This window comes from Salvelinus namaycush, unplaced genomic scaffold, assembly GCF_016432855.1.
Source record: "Salvelinus namaycush isolate Seneca unplaced genomic scaffold, SaNama_1.0 Scaffold541, whole genome shotgun sequence".
Taxonomy (NCBI): domain Eukaryota; kingdom Metazoa; phylum Chordata; class Actinopteri; order Salmoniformes; family Salmonidae; genus Salvelinus; species Salvelinus namaycush.
In genome coordinates, this window is record NW_024061244.1 from 30,721 (window position 1) to 46,642 (window position 15,922).

The 15,922-nt window shown below is 43.8% G+C and overlaps 1 protein-coding gene across 1 annotated transcript; it reads right to left on the reverse strand.

Annotated features, from left to right (window-relative positions):
• Window positions 1-13,916: 13,916 nt before the first annotated feature.
• Window positions 13,917-15,634, reverse strand: LOC120041785 (diacylglycerol O-acyltransferase 2-like). The gene has a single exon (XM_038986648.1). The coding sequence runs from the start codon at window positions 15,474-15,476 to the stop codon at window positions 14,496-14,498; it is 981 nt and encodes a 326-aa protein (XP_038842576.1). The 5' UTR covers window positions 15,477-15,634; the 3' UTR covers window positions 13,917-14,495.
• Between the last annotated feature and the right edge of the window lie 288 nt (window positions 15,635-15,922).

Here is a 15,922-nt window from a genome sequence, read left to right on the forward strand (position 1 = left end):
GAATCGCCACAATACAGATTGAGAGGGAGATGTTTGCTGGACTCTCCATAATACAGATTGAGAGGGAGATGTTTGCTGGACTCTCCATAATACAGATTGAGAGGGAGATGTTTGCTGGACTCTCCATAATACAGATTGAGAGGGAGATGTTTGTTGGACTCCGTAATACAGATTGAGAGGGAGATGGATTACTGCAGGTAGTTTAATCCATAGATCCTATTCAATGATTTGCTTACTCTAATTCCTAATTCTATGGTTTCGTTCATACGGTTGTAGGCTATGATTCACACAGTCCATTATAATGCTTGGAATTTGCCTTCCATACTAATTAGAGAACCATTGGACATAATCACGTGTAAAACAATAGGAGACAAATTCTTTACATTACAAAACCGTCCTTTAGGAAATACCCAGGAAGAATACACCGAATACATGATACTCAGTCTGTCATTGAGGTTAGAATACATTTTCAACAATGTAACATAAATTAAATGCATATGGCACAATACGAAATAAAAAACAACCTGCATTAAACAAGTTTAATGGCATTATAAACGTCTTTAAAATGATTGAAGGTTTATAACCATTGTTTAAATAAAAGTTACTTAAAACTTTTTTATTTAAAATTAACTATTGCATTTTTGGTAAGACTGACACTGAGCCATAACTGTTGCTTCAGCACTACAAGTCTAAATTAGGGTCCAAGACGGTGGAACCAGTTTCCCCACGTCAACCTCACAGCAGGAACACCAGTTTCCCCACGTCAGCCTCACAGCAGGAACACCAGTTTCCCCACGTCAACCTCACAGCAGGAACACCAGTTTCCCCACGTCAGCCTCACAGCAGGAACACCAGTTTCCCCACGTCAACCTCACAGCAGGAACACCAGTTTCCCCACGTCAGCCTCACAGCAGGAACACCAGTTTCCCCACGTCAGCCTCACAGCAGGAACACCAGTTTCCCCACGTCAGCCTCACAGCAGGAACACCAGTTTCCCCACGTCAACCTCACAGCAGGAACACCAGTTTCACCACGTCAGCCTCACCGCAGGAACACCAGTTTCCCCACGTCAGCCTCACAGCAGGAACCTCTGCAAGAAACACAAGGCACAAAATGGCTCCCATCATCACCTCTATTCACAAAACAGGACAACAAGTTAATACAAACAGTGACACAGCAAGTCACAGAGATGAGGAGATTGGCAGTCAGATATACTTTAAAGGGACTGTTCATGTGAGGACAAAGTGTCAAGAGGTCAACAAACAGAGGTACAAGAAAACAAAGGCCTCATTTAGTGGAGGAGAATGGTGCATGCTGGGTAATTAAAGGGGGCTGTAGATCATGTAGCTAGTTCTGTGTGGTTAGATTTTCCTCAACAACACCATACATTGTCTGACGGTGACAAAGCCATTCTTGTGTTGCAACAGCGCAAGGGTTGTGTCCCCAATGCCACACAGTTCCCTATATAGTGCACTACTTCAGACCAGATCTCTATGGGGCCCTGTTCAACAGTAGTGGACTATGTAGAGAAAAGGGTACCATTTGGAACAAGACTTCAGCCTTTGGAGCTGTGGAACAATGTTCTCATAACGCATCTTGAAATCTCTGAGGAACATTTTACTTTTCATGATGGATCGGCGAGAGAAAATAGAAGTGTTTCCCCATTTTAGACACACAAATAGCTCATTGAATAACAATAATAAAACTGTACCCCTGTATATAGTCTCATTACTAACCTGTACCCCTGTATATAGTCTCATTACTAACCTGTACCCCTGTATATAGTCGCATTACTAACCTGTACCCCTGTATATAGCCTCATTACTAACCTGTACCCCCTGTATATAGTCTCATTACTAACCTGTACCCCTGTATATAGTCTCATTACTAACCTGTACCCCTGTATATAGTCTCATTACTAACCTGTACCCCTGTATATAGCCTCATTACTAACCTGTACCCCTGCACATTGACTCTGTACCAGTACCCTCTGTATATAGTCTCATTACTAACCTGTACCCCCTGTATATAGCCTCATTACTAACCTGTACCCCTGTATATAGTCTCATTACTAACCTGTACCCCTGTATATAGTCTCATTACTAACCTGTACCCCTGTATATAGTCTCATTACTAACCGGTACCACCTGTATATAGCCTCATTACTAACCTGTACCCCTGTATATAGCCTCATTACCAACCTGTACCCCCTGTATATAGTATCATTACTAACCTGTACCCCTGTATATAGCCTCATTACTAACCTGTACCCCTGTATATAGCCTCATTACCAACCTGTACCCCCTGTATATAGTATCATTACTAACCTGTACCCCTGTATATAGCCTCATTACTAACCTGTACCCCTGCACATTGACTCTGTACCAGTACCCTCTGTATATAGTCTCATTACTAACCTGTACCCCTGTATATAGCATCATTACTAACCTGTACCCCTGTATATAGCCTCATTACTAACCTGTACCCCTGTATATAGCCTCATTACCAACCTGTACCCCCTGTAAATAGTATCATTACTAACCTGTACCCCTGTATATAGTCTCATTACTAACCTGTACCCCTGTATATAGTCTCATTACTAACCTGTACCCCCTGTATATAGTATCATTACTAACCTGTACCCCTGTATATAGCCTCATTACTAACCTGTACCCCCTGTATATAGCCTCATTACTAACCTGTACCCCTGTATATAGTCTCATTACTAACCTGTACCCCTGTATATAGTCTCATTACTAACCTGTACCCCTGTATATAGTCTCATTACTAACCGGTACCACCTGTATATAGCCTCATTACTAACCTGTACCCCTGTATATAGCCTCATTACCAACCTGTACCCCCTGTATATAGTATCATTACTAACCTGTACCCCTGTATATAGCCTCATTACTAACCTGTACCCCTGTATATAGCCTCATTACCAACCTGTACCCCCTGTATATAGTATCATTACTAACCTGTACCCCTGTATATAGCCTCATTACTAACCTGTACCCCTGCACATTGACTCTGTACCAGTACCCTCTGTATATAGTCTCATTACTAACCTGTACCCCTGTATATAGCATCATTACTAACCTGTACCCCTGTATATAGCATCATTACTAACCTGTACCCCTGTATATAGCCTCATTACCAACCTGTACCCCCTGTAAATAGTATCATTACTAACCTGTACCCCTGTATATAGTCTCATTACTAACCTGTACCCCTGTATATAGTCTCATTACTAACCTGTACCCCCTGTATATAGTATAATTACTAACCTGTACCCCTGTATATAGCCTCATTACTAACCTGTACCCCTGTATATAGCCTCATTACTAACCTGTACCCCTGTATATAGCCTCATTACTAACCTGTACCCCTGTATATAGCCTCATTACTAACCTGTACCCCTGCACATTGACTCTGTACCAGTACCCCCTGTATATAGTCTCATTACTAACCTTATTATTATTGTGCTACTATTATTCAGTTATTATTGTACAGGTCAGTTAGAGACACACAGTTAACTGCTGTGGCTTCGTCCTAAACGGCTCCCTATTACAGATATAGTGCGCACAGGTAGTACACTAAATTGGATTTTATCTCCCTTTCTTTCTGGATCACTGGTCGCTGAGAGGTTCTCGTTATTAAACCAGTCATGACCGATACGCTCCAGGCCCTCCCTGCCCTCACACAGGCCACTATGTTATTTAAGTAGGAGGGGTCGCAGAGACCAGGGCAGCTAAGAGGAGGGGATCTGCTGTGGGGATCTCAACTGTTCATAGTATCCATTTATGACATGTGTCCCAAATGACACCCTATTCCCTATGTAGTGCACACTACTTTTGACCAAGGCTCTGGTCAAACTGGTTAAAAGTAGTGCACTATATAGGGAATAGGGTGTCATTTGGGACACTACCCTGGTTCTCTAAACCAGTGGTCACCAACCGGTCGGTCGCGATCGACTGGTCGATCTCCGAGGCATTCCTAGTCAATCACCAAACATTTCTGTAAAAAAAACAACGATAAAGCCCTGTGTTTCTATTTGTTTCATTAGTTTTGTGCTGTTTGTGTTACGTTAATTATCCTAACATGTTACGTTAATTATCCTAACCTGTTACGTTAATTATCCTAACATGTTATGTTAATTATCCTAACCTGTTAAGTTAATTATCCTAACCGGTTACGTTAATTATCCTAACATGTTATGTTAATTATCCTAACATGTTATGTTAATTATCCTAACATGTTACGTTAATTATGCTAACCTGTTATGTTAATTATCCTAGCATGTTATGTTAATTATCCTAACCTGCTACGTTAATTATCCTAACATGCTGCTTAAGTTCTCCTAACCTGCTACGAATGGTCAATTCTGGACAATTCTGACATAAAGTGTATCTCATCTAGTCAACTGTCAGCAGAGAGGAAGAGGCGAAGTGAGAGGGTTTTCTCCACCCAAAAAATGTGTCCATGATCATGATTATTAAAGCAAGTGAGGAGTTTTTTTGTATGGGGGCAATGAGAGTACGTTGAATTTAGTCAAGATAAACATGAATTGCTATTTTGATACGTAATGCTTATTTGATCCTAATAGAAGTTTGGTAATGCTTTAGGTTGTTAGGAGTGTACTGATATAAGTGTGATGCAAGTGACATCCTGGCAACTTTGAGAAAAAACAAACACTTTATATCAGAGCTGTCCCTGCTGAAATTCGAGACAGTCTATGCATATTCATGAGGTTGATTCATTTGTAATACCTTTGCCATAGAATTCAGGCGGTTGACGACAACACCTCTCATTGAATATTGAACATCCCTCATTGAATATTCACCACCCCTCAATGAATATTCAAAGAAAATTGATGGAGAAGAGACCACTCTTAGGAAGTTTTCCCATAACAAAGGGGTCGAATACTTATCGACTCAAGACATTTCAGCTTTTCATTTTTTATTAATATGTAAAAATTTAAAAACAATTCCACTTTGACATTATGGGGTATTGTGTGTAGGCCAGTGACAAAAAAATCCAAATGTAATCCATTTTAAATTCAGGCTGTAACAACTAAATGTGGAAAAAGTCAAGGGGTGTGAATACTTTCTGAAGGCCCTGTAACTGAAGGTGTTTACTACTGGTTTCAGAGCTGAGGTGAGAGAAGTTGTCCGCCATGTTTTGTGTTTTGGCAAGGGTTGTGCGACGTCACGCGCCCAAGAAGGCTCAACCAATCAGCCGACAGATATCAGTCCGGTATTAGCTAGAACGTCGTGACTCTGCCCACCTGTAGGGTAAACAGCCTGTGGTTACCTAGGTTACCCCATCGGCTCACAGCAAAAAAACATTTTCAAACACAATGTTCTTGTTGTCTGCTTGTTTTAGACAATTACAAAACTGCATTTTAGAATAAGGCTGTAACGTAACAAAATGTGGAAAAAGTCAAGGGGTCTGAATTCTTTCTGAACGCACTGTATGTCTCTGGCTCTAATCAGCACTACTCCCTATTCATCAACCTCAGCTGCAGAAAGACTCCCTAGAGAGAACACTGGCAGAGAGACACAAGACCAGACAGAGAGGGAAAGAGAGGAGGGATGGAGGGACAAAGCACAGTAGAGGAGGGCTGCATCCCAAATTAAACCCTACTCCCTATGTAGTGCACTACAAAATGACTTCACTACATAAGGAATAGGATGCCATTTTGGATGTATCTGAGAGTGACGAGAGGTCAGTATTTGTTTTATACCTTTATTTAACGAGGCAAGTCAGTTAAAGAACAAATTCTTATTTACAATGACGGCCTACCGGGGAACAGTGGGGTTAACTGCCTTGTTCAGGGGGCAGAACGACAGATTTTTACCTTGTCAGCTCGGGGATTCGATCCAGCAACCTTTCGGTTACTGGTCCAACGCTCTAACCACTAGATAACCCGCCGTGTTGGTGACAGCAACACTGTGTTTTAACATGCTTGTTAAGCGGAGCGACACAGGGGAACCCAAGAGCAGACTCAGATGAGGAAACAGAGATGAATGAACCAAAATATTTATTGTTACACAGGGCGATATGGAGTGCAGATCCGGGGAGGCTCGGATGAGTTGCAGAAAAACCAGATGTGGAGACTGAGGTTTGAGTTAGCTGAGTAGAACAGGGTTAACAGGTCCTGAAGGGAATCCAAGGTGGTAGTGGTGAGTAAAATCCAGAGCAAGGTAGTTGGGTGGTGAGATGTGGAACAGGAGACAGGAGACAGAGACAGAGCGGTAAACTGCAATGAGAGGATAAACGGTGTCAGACAGGGAAACAGGCACAGCAGAGTAACAGGATCTTGAATAATCATAAATGGCTAGAATCATGAACTGACTGAGCAGAGATTACGATCTGGCAGAGTGGAAGTGGCAGGACTGAGTATTTGTAGAGATCTTGATTATGGAACGAGTTGCAGCTGGTAGGGATCTGCTCTGACTCCAGCACACCTGTCTCCAACCACACAATCACACAGAGAGGGAGAGAGAGAGTGTACTGGGGGAGTAACTGCAGGTCAAGAAGACACCGGATGAACACCAGAGGGCGTAGCAGGAGCAGATGTGCCAGTGCTAGCTTATCGACTGTGAATCTCACTCCCCTGACAATGACTTACCACAGTGTTTCATCATTTTGTGATATACTGATATTTGTTGTTGCATGTCATAAGGTCTGCTCAATAATACATGTTACAGCAATGCATACTTTGAGGTTCTGTTGATGTAAAAAGCTCTATTACCAGATAAAGTAGGCTTCTTGACACAGAGGCTTATGGCACCCTAAAGTAGGCTCTATAACAGAGGGTTCTGTTAAGTCAGGCTTACGACAGCCTAAAATAGGCTCTATAACAGAGGGTTCTGTTAAGTCAGGCTAACGACAGCATAAGGTAGGCTCTATGACAGAGTGTTCTGTTAAGTCAGGCTTACGACAGCCTAAAGTAGGCTCTATAACAGAGGGTTCTGTTAAGGCAGGCTAACGACAGCATAAGGTAGACTCTATGACAGAGGGTTCTGTTAAGGCAGGCTAACGACAGCATAAGGTAGACTCTATGACAGAGGGTTCTGTTAAGGCAGGCTAACGACAGCATAAGGTAGACTCTATGTAAGAGGGTTCTGTTAAGGCAGGCTAACGACAGCATAAGGTAGGCTCTATGACAGAGTGTTCTGTTAAGTCAGGCTTACGACAGCCTAAAGTAGGCTCTATAACAGAGGGTTCTGTTAAGGCAGGCTAACGACAGCATAAGGTAGGCTCTATGACAGAGGGTTCTGTTAAGTCAGGCTTACGACAGCCTAAAGTAGGCTCTATAACAGAGGGTTCTGTTAAGGCAGGCTAACGACAGCATAAGGTAGGCTCTATGACAGAGTGTTCTGTTAAGTCAGGCTTACGACAGCCTAAAGTAGGCTCTATAACAGAGGGTTCTGTTAAGGCAGGCTAACGACAGCATAAGGTAGGCTCTATGACAGAGGGTTCTGTTAAGTCAGGCTTACGACAGCATAAGGTAGGCTCTATAACAGAGGGTTCTGTTAAGGCAGGCTAACGACAGCATAAGGTAGGCTCTATGACAGAGTGTTCTGTTAAGTCAGGCTTACGACAGCCTAAAGTAGGCTCTATAACAGAGGGTTCTGTTAAGGCAGGCTAACGACAGCATAAGGTAGGCTCTATGACAGAGGGTTCTGTTAAGTCAGGCTTACGACAGCATAAGGTAGGCTCTATGACAGAGGGTTCTGTTAAGTCAGGCTTTCGACAGCATAAGGTAGGCTCTATGACAGAGGGTTCTGTTAAGGCAGGCTAACGACAGCATAAGGTAGGCTCTATGACAGAGTGTTCTGTTAAGTCAGGCTTACGACAGCCTAAAGTAGGCTCTATAACAGAGGGTTCTGTTAAGGCAGGCTAACGACAGCATAAGGTAGACTCTATGACAGAGTGTTCTGTTAAGTCAGGCTTACGACAGCCTAAAGTAGGCTCTATAACAGAGGGTTCTGTTAAGGCAGGCTAACGACAGCATAAGGTAGGCTCTATGACAGAGTGTTCTGTTAAGTCAGGCTTACGACAGCCTAAAGTAGGCTCTATAACAGAGGGTTCTGTTAAGGCAGGCTAACGACAGCATAAGGTAGACTCTATGACAGAGTGTTCTGTTAAGGCAGGCTAACGACAGCATAAGGTAGGCTCTATGACAGAGTGTTCTGTTAAGTCAGGCTTACGACAGCCTAAAGTAGGCTCTATAACAGAGGGTTCTGTTAAGGCAGGCTAACGACAGCATAAGGTAGGCTCTATGACAGAGTGTTCTGTTAAGTCAGGCTTACGACAGCCTAAAGTAGGCTCTATAACAGAGGGTTCTGTTAAGTCAGGCTAACGACAGCATAAGGTAGGCTCTATGACAGAGTGTTCTGTTAAGTCAGGCTTACGACAGCCTAAAGTAGGCTCTATAACAGAGGGTTCTGTTAAGGCAGGCTAACGACAGCATAAGGTAGACTCTATGACAGAGGGTTCTGTTAAGGCAGGCTAACGACAGCATAAGGTAGACTCTATGACAGAGGGTTCTGTTAAGGCAGGCTAACGACAGCATAAGGTAGACTCTATGACAGAGGGTTCTGTTAAGGCAGGCTAACGACAGCATAAGGTAGACTCTATGACAGAGGGTTCTGTTAAGGCAGGCTAACGACAGCATAAGGTAGGCTCTATGACAGAGTGTTCTGTTAAGTCAGGCTTACGACAGCCTAAAGTAGGCTCTATGACAGAGGGTTCTGTTAAGGCAGGCTAACGACAGCATAAGGTAGGCTCTATGACAGAGGGTTCTGTTAAGTCAGGCTTACGACAGCCTAAAGTAGGCTCTATGACAGAGTGTTCTGTTAAGTCAGGCTTACGACAGCCTAAGGTAGGCTCTATGACAGAGTGTTCTGTTAAGTCAGGCTTACGACAGCCTAAAGTAGGCTCTATAACAGAGGGTTCTGTTAAGGCAGGCTAACGACAGCATAAGGTAGGCTCTATGACAGAGGGTTCTGTTAAGTCAGGCTTACGACAGCATAAGGTAGGCTCTATAACAGAGGGTTCTGTTAAGGCAGGCTAACGACAGCATAAGGTAGGCTCTATGACAGAGTGTTCTGTTAAGTCAGGCTTACGACAGCCTAAAGTAGGCTCTATAACAGAGGGTTCTGTTAAGTCAGGCTTATGACAGTTCTATGATAGTGCGTTCTGTTAAGTCAGGCTTACGACAGCATAAAGTAGGCTCTATAACAGAGGGTTCTGTTAAGTCAGGCTTACGACAGCCTAAAATAGGCTCTATAACAGAGGGTTCTGTTAAGTCAGGCTAACGACAGCATAAGGTAGGCTCTATGACAGAGTGTTCTGTTAAGTCAGGCTTACGACAGCATAAGGTAGGCTCTATGACAGAGGGTTCTGTTAAGTCAGGCTTTCGACAGCATAAGGTAGGCTCTATGACAGAGGGTTCTGTTAAGGCAGGCTAACGACAGCATAAGGTAGGCTCTATGACAGAGTGTTCTGTTAAGTCAGGCTTACGACAGCCTAAAGTAGGCTCTATAACAGAGGGTTCTGTTAAGGCAGGCTAACGACAGCATAAGGTAGACTCTATGACAGAGTGTTCTGTTAAGTCAGGCTTACGACAGCCTAAAGTAGGCTCTATAACAGAGGGTTCTGTTAAGGCAGGCTAACGACAGCATAAGGTAGGCTCTATGACAGAGTGTTCTGTTAAGTCAGGCTTACGACAGCCTAAAGTAGGCTCTATAACAGAGGGTTCTGTTAAGGCAGGCTAACGACAGCATAAGGTAGACTCTATGACAGAGTGTTCTGTTAAGGCAGGCTAACGACAGCATAAGGTAGGCTCTATGACAGAGTGTTCTGTTAAGTCAGGCTTACGACAGCCTAAAGTAGGCTCTATAACAGAGGGTTCTGTTAAGGCAGGCTAACGACAGCATAAGGTAGGCTCTATGACAGAGTGTTCTGTTAAGTCAGGCTTACGACAGCCTAAAGTAGGCTCTATAACAGAGGGTTCTGTTAAGTCAGGCTAACGACAGCATAAGGTAGGCTCTATGACAGAGTGTTCTGTTAAGTCAGGCTTACGACAGCCTAAAGTAGGCTCTATAACAGAGGGTTCTGTTAAGGCAGGCTAACGACAGCATAAGGTAGACTCTATGACAGAGGGTTCTGTTAAGGCAGGCTAACGACAGCATAAGGTAGACTCTATGACAGAGGGTTCTGTTAAGGCAGGCTAACGACAGCATAAGGTAGACTCTATGACAGAGGGTTCTGTTAAGGCAGGCTAACGACAGCATAAGGTAGACTCTATGACAGAGGGTTCTGTTAAGGCAGGCTAACGACAGCATAAGGTAGGCTCTATGACAGAGTGTTCTGTTAAGTCAGGCTTACGACAGCCTAAAGTAGGCTCTATGACAGAGGGTTCTGTTAAGGCAGGCTAACGACAGCATAAGGTAGGCTCTATGACAGAGGGTTCTGTTAAGTCAGGCTTACGACAGCCTAAAGTAGGCTCTATGACAGAGTGTTCTGTTAAGTCAGGCTTACGACAGCCTAAGGTAGGCTCTATGACAGAGTGTTCTGTTAAGTCAGGCTTACGACAGCCTAAAGTAGGCTCTATAACAGAGGGTTCTGTTAAGGCAGGCTAACGACAGCATAAGGTAGGCTCTATGACAGAGGGTTCTGTTAAGTCAGGCTTACGACAGCATAAGGTAGGCTCTATAACAGAGGGTTCTGTTAAGGCAGGCTAACGACAGCATAAGGTAGGCTCTATGACAGAGTGTTCTGTTAAGTCAGGCTTACGACAGCCTAAAGTAGGCTCTATAACAGAGGGTTCTGTTAAGGCAGGCTAACGACAGCATAAGGTAGGCTCTATGACAGAGGGTTCTGTTAAGTCAGGCTTACGACAGCATAAGGTAGGCTCTATGACAGAGGGTTCTGTTAAGTCAGGCTTTCGACAGCATAAGGTAGGCTCTATAACAGAGGGTTCTGTTAAGGCAGGCTAACGACAGCATAAGGTAGGCTCTATGACAGAGTGTTCTGTTAAGTCAGGCTTACGACAGCCTAAAGTAGGCTCTATAACAGAGGGTTCTGTTAAGGCAGGCTAACGACAGCATAAGGTAGACTCTATGACAGAGTGTTCTGTTAAGTCAGGCTTACGACAGCCTAAAGTAGGCTCTATAACAGAGGGTTCTGTTAAGGCAGGCTAACGACAGCATAAGGTAGGCTCTATGACAGAGTGTTCTGTTAAGTCAGGCTTACGACAGCCTAAAGTAGGCTCTATAACAGAGGGTTCTGTTAAGGCAGGCTAACGACAGCATAAGGTAGACTCTATGACAGAGTGTTCTGTTAAGGCAGGCTAACGACAGCATAAGGTAGGCTCTATGACAGAGTGTTCTGTTAAGTCAGGCTTACGACAGCCTAAAGTAGGCTCTATAACAGAGGGTTCTGTTAAGGCAGGCTAACGACAGCATAAGGTAGGCTCTATGACAGAGTGTTCTGTTAAGTCAGGCTTACGACAGCCTAAAGTAGGCTCTATAACAGAGGGTTCTGTTAAGGCAGGCTAACGACAGCATAAGGTAGGCTCTATGACAGAGGGTTCTGTTAAGTCAGGCTTACGACAGCATAAGGTAGGCTCTATAACAGAGGGTTCTGTTAAGGCAGGCTAACGACAGCATAAGGTAGGCTCTATGACAGAGTGTTCTGTTAAGTCAGGCTTACGACAGCCTAAAGTAGGCTCTATAACAGAGGGTTCTGTTAAGGCAGGCTAACGACAGCATAAGGTAGGCTCTATGACAGAGGGTTCTGTTAAGTCAGGCTTACGACAGCATAAGGTAGGCTCTATGACAGAGGGTTCTGTTAAGTCAGGCTAACGACAGCATAAGGTAGGCTCTATGACAGAGTGTTCTGTTAAGTCAGGCTAACGACAGCATAAGGTAGGCTCTATGACAGAGGGTTCTGTTAAGTCAGGCTTACGACAGCATAAGGTAGGCTCTATGACAGAGGGTTCTGTTAAGGCAGGCTAACGACAGCATAAGGTAGGCTCTATGACAGAGGGTTCTGTTAAGTCAGGCTAACGACAGCATAAGGTAGGCTCTATGACAGAGGGTTCTGTTAAGTCAGGCTTACGACAGCATAAGGTAGGCTCTATGACAGAGGGTTCTGTTAAGTCAGGCTAACGACAGCATAAGGTAGGCTCTATAACAGAGGGTTCTGTTAAGTCAGGCTTACGACAGCATAAGGTAGGCTCTATAACAGAGGGTTGAAGTTCTACAGTATGTGATGACAGCAGTAGGCTTGGCCGTATACCGTATATACCGTATACCGGGGTATTTGTAAATATATTTTACATTTTTTTTAATACAGTCAATACCGTTGAATATTTGTAGCTACTTTTTAAGTAGGTGCCTGCAGTCAAATTGTGCAATACGTTAGGAGATAAAAGAAAATTGCTTTCTTCATTTCACCTGTCACATTATTATGAAGTTTATGGTAGTCCCCAGTCACGTGTCATATGGTGTTTGTTTACAAGCACACAACGATGAGTGACCGGCGCCTTGTGAGTCATTCACTGTTGTGCAACACGCGCAAGTGATCTAGTTTTAGAATACAAGATGACGCCGATAGAGATGGCAGCTTCGCTTCTAGTCCTTAGGAAACTGTGCAGTATTATTTTATTTATTTATTTATGTATTATTATTTATTTGATTTGATTTACAGTATTTGATTTATTAGATATTTACCAGATAGATATCTTAGAACTATTACGTTAACTGTCTAAAATGTGCTAAATGCTCAGCAGTTCTGCATTTGGTTTGCTAATTTAGTAGTTTGTTAGCTATCTAGCTAGCATTTTTTAGTTACTTGTGTGGTTTAGGTCAGAAACTGTACAAAATGTTTGCAATGCGCTCGTTAGCATTTAGTTAGCATTCTCTATGGGATTTTACATGTACTTGTTAGCATTGCTAACAGTGAGGTTTGGAAACAGCGCCCCTTGTGCTCAGTGCCGGTATTACTGAATATCACGGTATGGCACAAGGTCGGTATAAAGGTATGACAATCTGGATACCGCCCAAGCCCAGACAGCAGTCTGTTTCTGCCCGAGAATCATTTCCCTCTCAGTGCAACCAGCCGGCAGGTCAGAGCTCAACTGGTTAGACTGTCTCTGTCATCACAGCCCAGTCCTAATTATGTTTGACTCAACTCCTGTCTCTCACACGCACACACCTCACTTATCTTCTTGGCACACCAACACCCACCCAGACACACACACACATCCCCCATATCAACTGCGTTCCCGATGTGAAGGAATACACTCCTTCAGAGAAGACCAGTGTCTTGTACATGCTCCGGTAACAGGGTAAAGGACTTAGATAATTACTGTGAGATATCTCAATGACACTAATAAATTATGGATCTAAAAACAAGAAATGGTCCTTTCCTGAGGCGGTGGGGTGTTTGATGAATTCCCAGCATTGTGTTACTGTGTTGTGCAAATGGTTGGAGTAATTATGTTACTATGCATGGAACTGGTTTAAACTGTTTGGCTAAGGTATCTAAGACACACACACACACACACACACACACACACACACACACACTGAGATGGAGGAAATCTAGGCCACCCAAAGGTAATTAGAGCTGCTAAATGTAAGTGAACAATGGTGAGATCAAAAAAATAATTTAAAAATGCAAAGGGATATTCGATTTTAACGATGTATCAGGTGGCAAGGATGTTTTTTTTGTCTATTTAAAAAAAATAGTGTGTGTGTGTGTGTGTGTGTGTGTGTGTGTGTGTGTGTGTGTGTGTGTGTGTGTGTGTGTGTGGTTCCGTTGTATTGTCATGGTAGTTGGTGAGGCAGAGTGTGTTCTCTTTCTTAAAATAAATAAATTAAACTGGTCAAAACTGAACCTCACCACAAGTCAAATTTATTGAAATAGAAAGTCATACTTTTCAATATATTATTCTAGTGCGCAACTTATTCAAAAAGGTTTGAGTTATTATACATGAAAGACTGTTAATAAGATCCCTGATAAACTCCCTGATAACCTTCACTCAGATTGCTGCTGGTAACTACAAAGTCTGATTGTACTCAACATGGCCGCCCAGTATATTTCTTTATAAATCCTTAGTCACACAATCAATCACTGTTGTTTTTTGTTTTTTTATGAAATGGAGAGTATAAATCACGTGCGCTGTTCCATTGTAGTCTTTAAAAAAAAGTGATTCAAAAATTATATCACAAGGACAGATTACGTAAACAAGCACCTGGCCAAATTACGTGAGATTTGTGTTGATTCTTACAGTAAATACAGTCAGAAGCTATTCGCCAGGCATCTTGGGTAATCCAGGGATCAATGATTGTGACCTGTCTGGATCAGATCCTCTAGTTGGAATGTGTGGATTGAAGTATTCTCACTGTGGAGATCAATAGACTACAGTATCATTCACTATGTCCTCGTGGGGAGCAGTTTAAATGATTGGTCTATACGATCCGTAGCTCGTGGCTGTCTGAGAGTCCACAGCTGGTCTTGTGTTCATTGAAGAGCTTGGCCAGGGATTCCATGTATAGGCCATGATAGTGGTCCACCTCCTCTTGAGTGGGAGAAAGCCTCTTGGGCACTGGGATAGGACTACCCACTACAGTGGTGACCGGGCAGTGGTAAGGCATCCAGAACCAGCGTTCACCTACAAACAGACACGGGGAAAAGCTCATGATCTTCTTAAAGAGTTGCTGTAACCTCCAGCCCACACTCCCCTCTGGGAAGATCACCTGGTGGAACATATTGTTCTCCCCATACGAGTAGACGGGCACCAGGTCAGCCCCAAACTCCAGGGCCACGCGGACGAAGCCTTTCCTCTGTTTCATAACCACAGTGTTGACCCCAGGCAGGCTCAACAGTGACTCAGCAGCGCCCCCTATCACAATCACCACCGCATTGCCTTGTCCACTTTTAGACAGAAGGTGCGCAAGACTGGGCTTGCTGACTGGACAACAACCTGTGGCCATGGCATATTCCCTGTAGAGGGGGATCTTGAAGAGGCCACCCAGGATGCAGAGGCAGGAGCGCACCCCGGGAAAGAGGTCCATAAAGCCACAGGCCTCGGTGCTGAAAGAGGCAAAGGCTCCGATACTGAACACCCCATGAGGATGACACCCTAAGATGTAGTTCTTGTTTGGGTTCAACTCCGCCGTTTTCACTAACTTCATTGGAAAGTAGTCCCTAACGTGCTTCCACACTTTCCAGTTTCTCACAAATGCACTTCTCCTACCCCCTCTTTCAGGTGTGTGCCAGTCCGTCAACTGCCACACGAAGTAGAGAACAGGCAGCGGCCACAGAGAGGTCAACAGAAGGTACATCATCAATCCAATACAAGCCGGACCTAACAGGACAAAGCTACATATCCATTTCAGAACACTGATATTCTCCAGGAACTCCTTGTGTTGACTCTTTTCCTGCTTCATCCCTGCAACATTTTCTGTAGTTTTTCCCCCCAAAAAAAGTGTTTATAGCGTGACTCCACGAACAAGAACAACTGTCTGGAGAGCACTAGTACCCTGTATGGACGTACTTTGATCACAGATCAACTGAGGCTGCAGAGATAACGATTACTTCCACTCCCCCGACACTTTGACGAGCTATCACTTTCAAAGATAAACATTACATAGTCCAAATCTAACATGAATGGGTGCGATCCCGATTGAGGCTGTTCTCTCTGATAGCTCCACAGAACCTGGAGAGACAGCCCGGTCTCATAGACGGCTCCACAGAACCTGGAGAGACAGCCCGGTCTCATAGACGGCTCCACAGAACCTGGAGAGATAGCCCGGTCTCATAGACGGCTCCACAGAACCTGGAGAGACAGCCCGGTCTCATAGACGGCTCCACAGAACCTGGAGAGATAGCCCGG

What these genes read in the sequence shown, in the direction of transcription:
- LOC120041785 (XM_038986648.1), bottom strand. Translation starts at nt 15,476, where the DNA reads ATGAAGCAGGAAAAGAGTCAACACAAGGAGTTCCTGGAGAATATCAGT.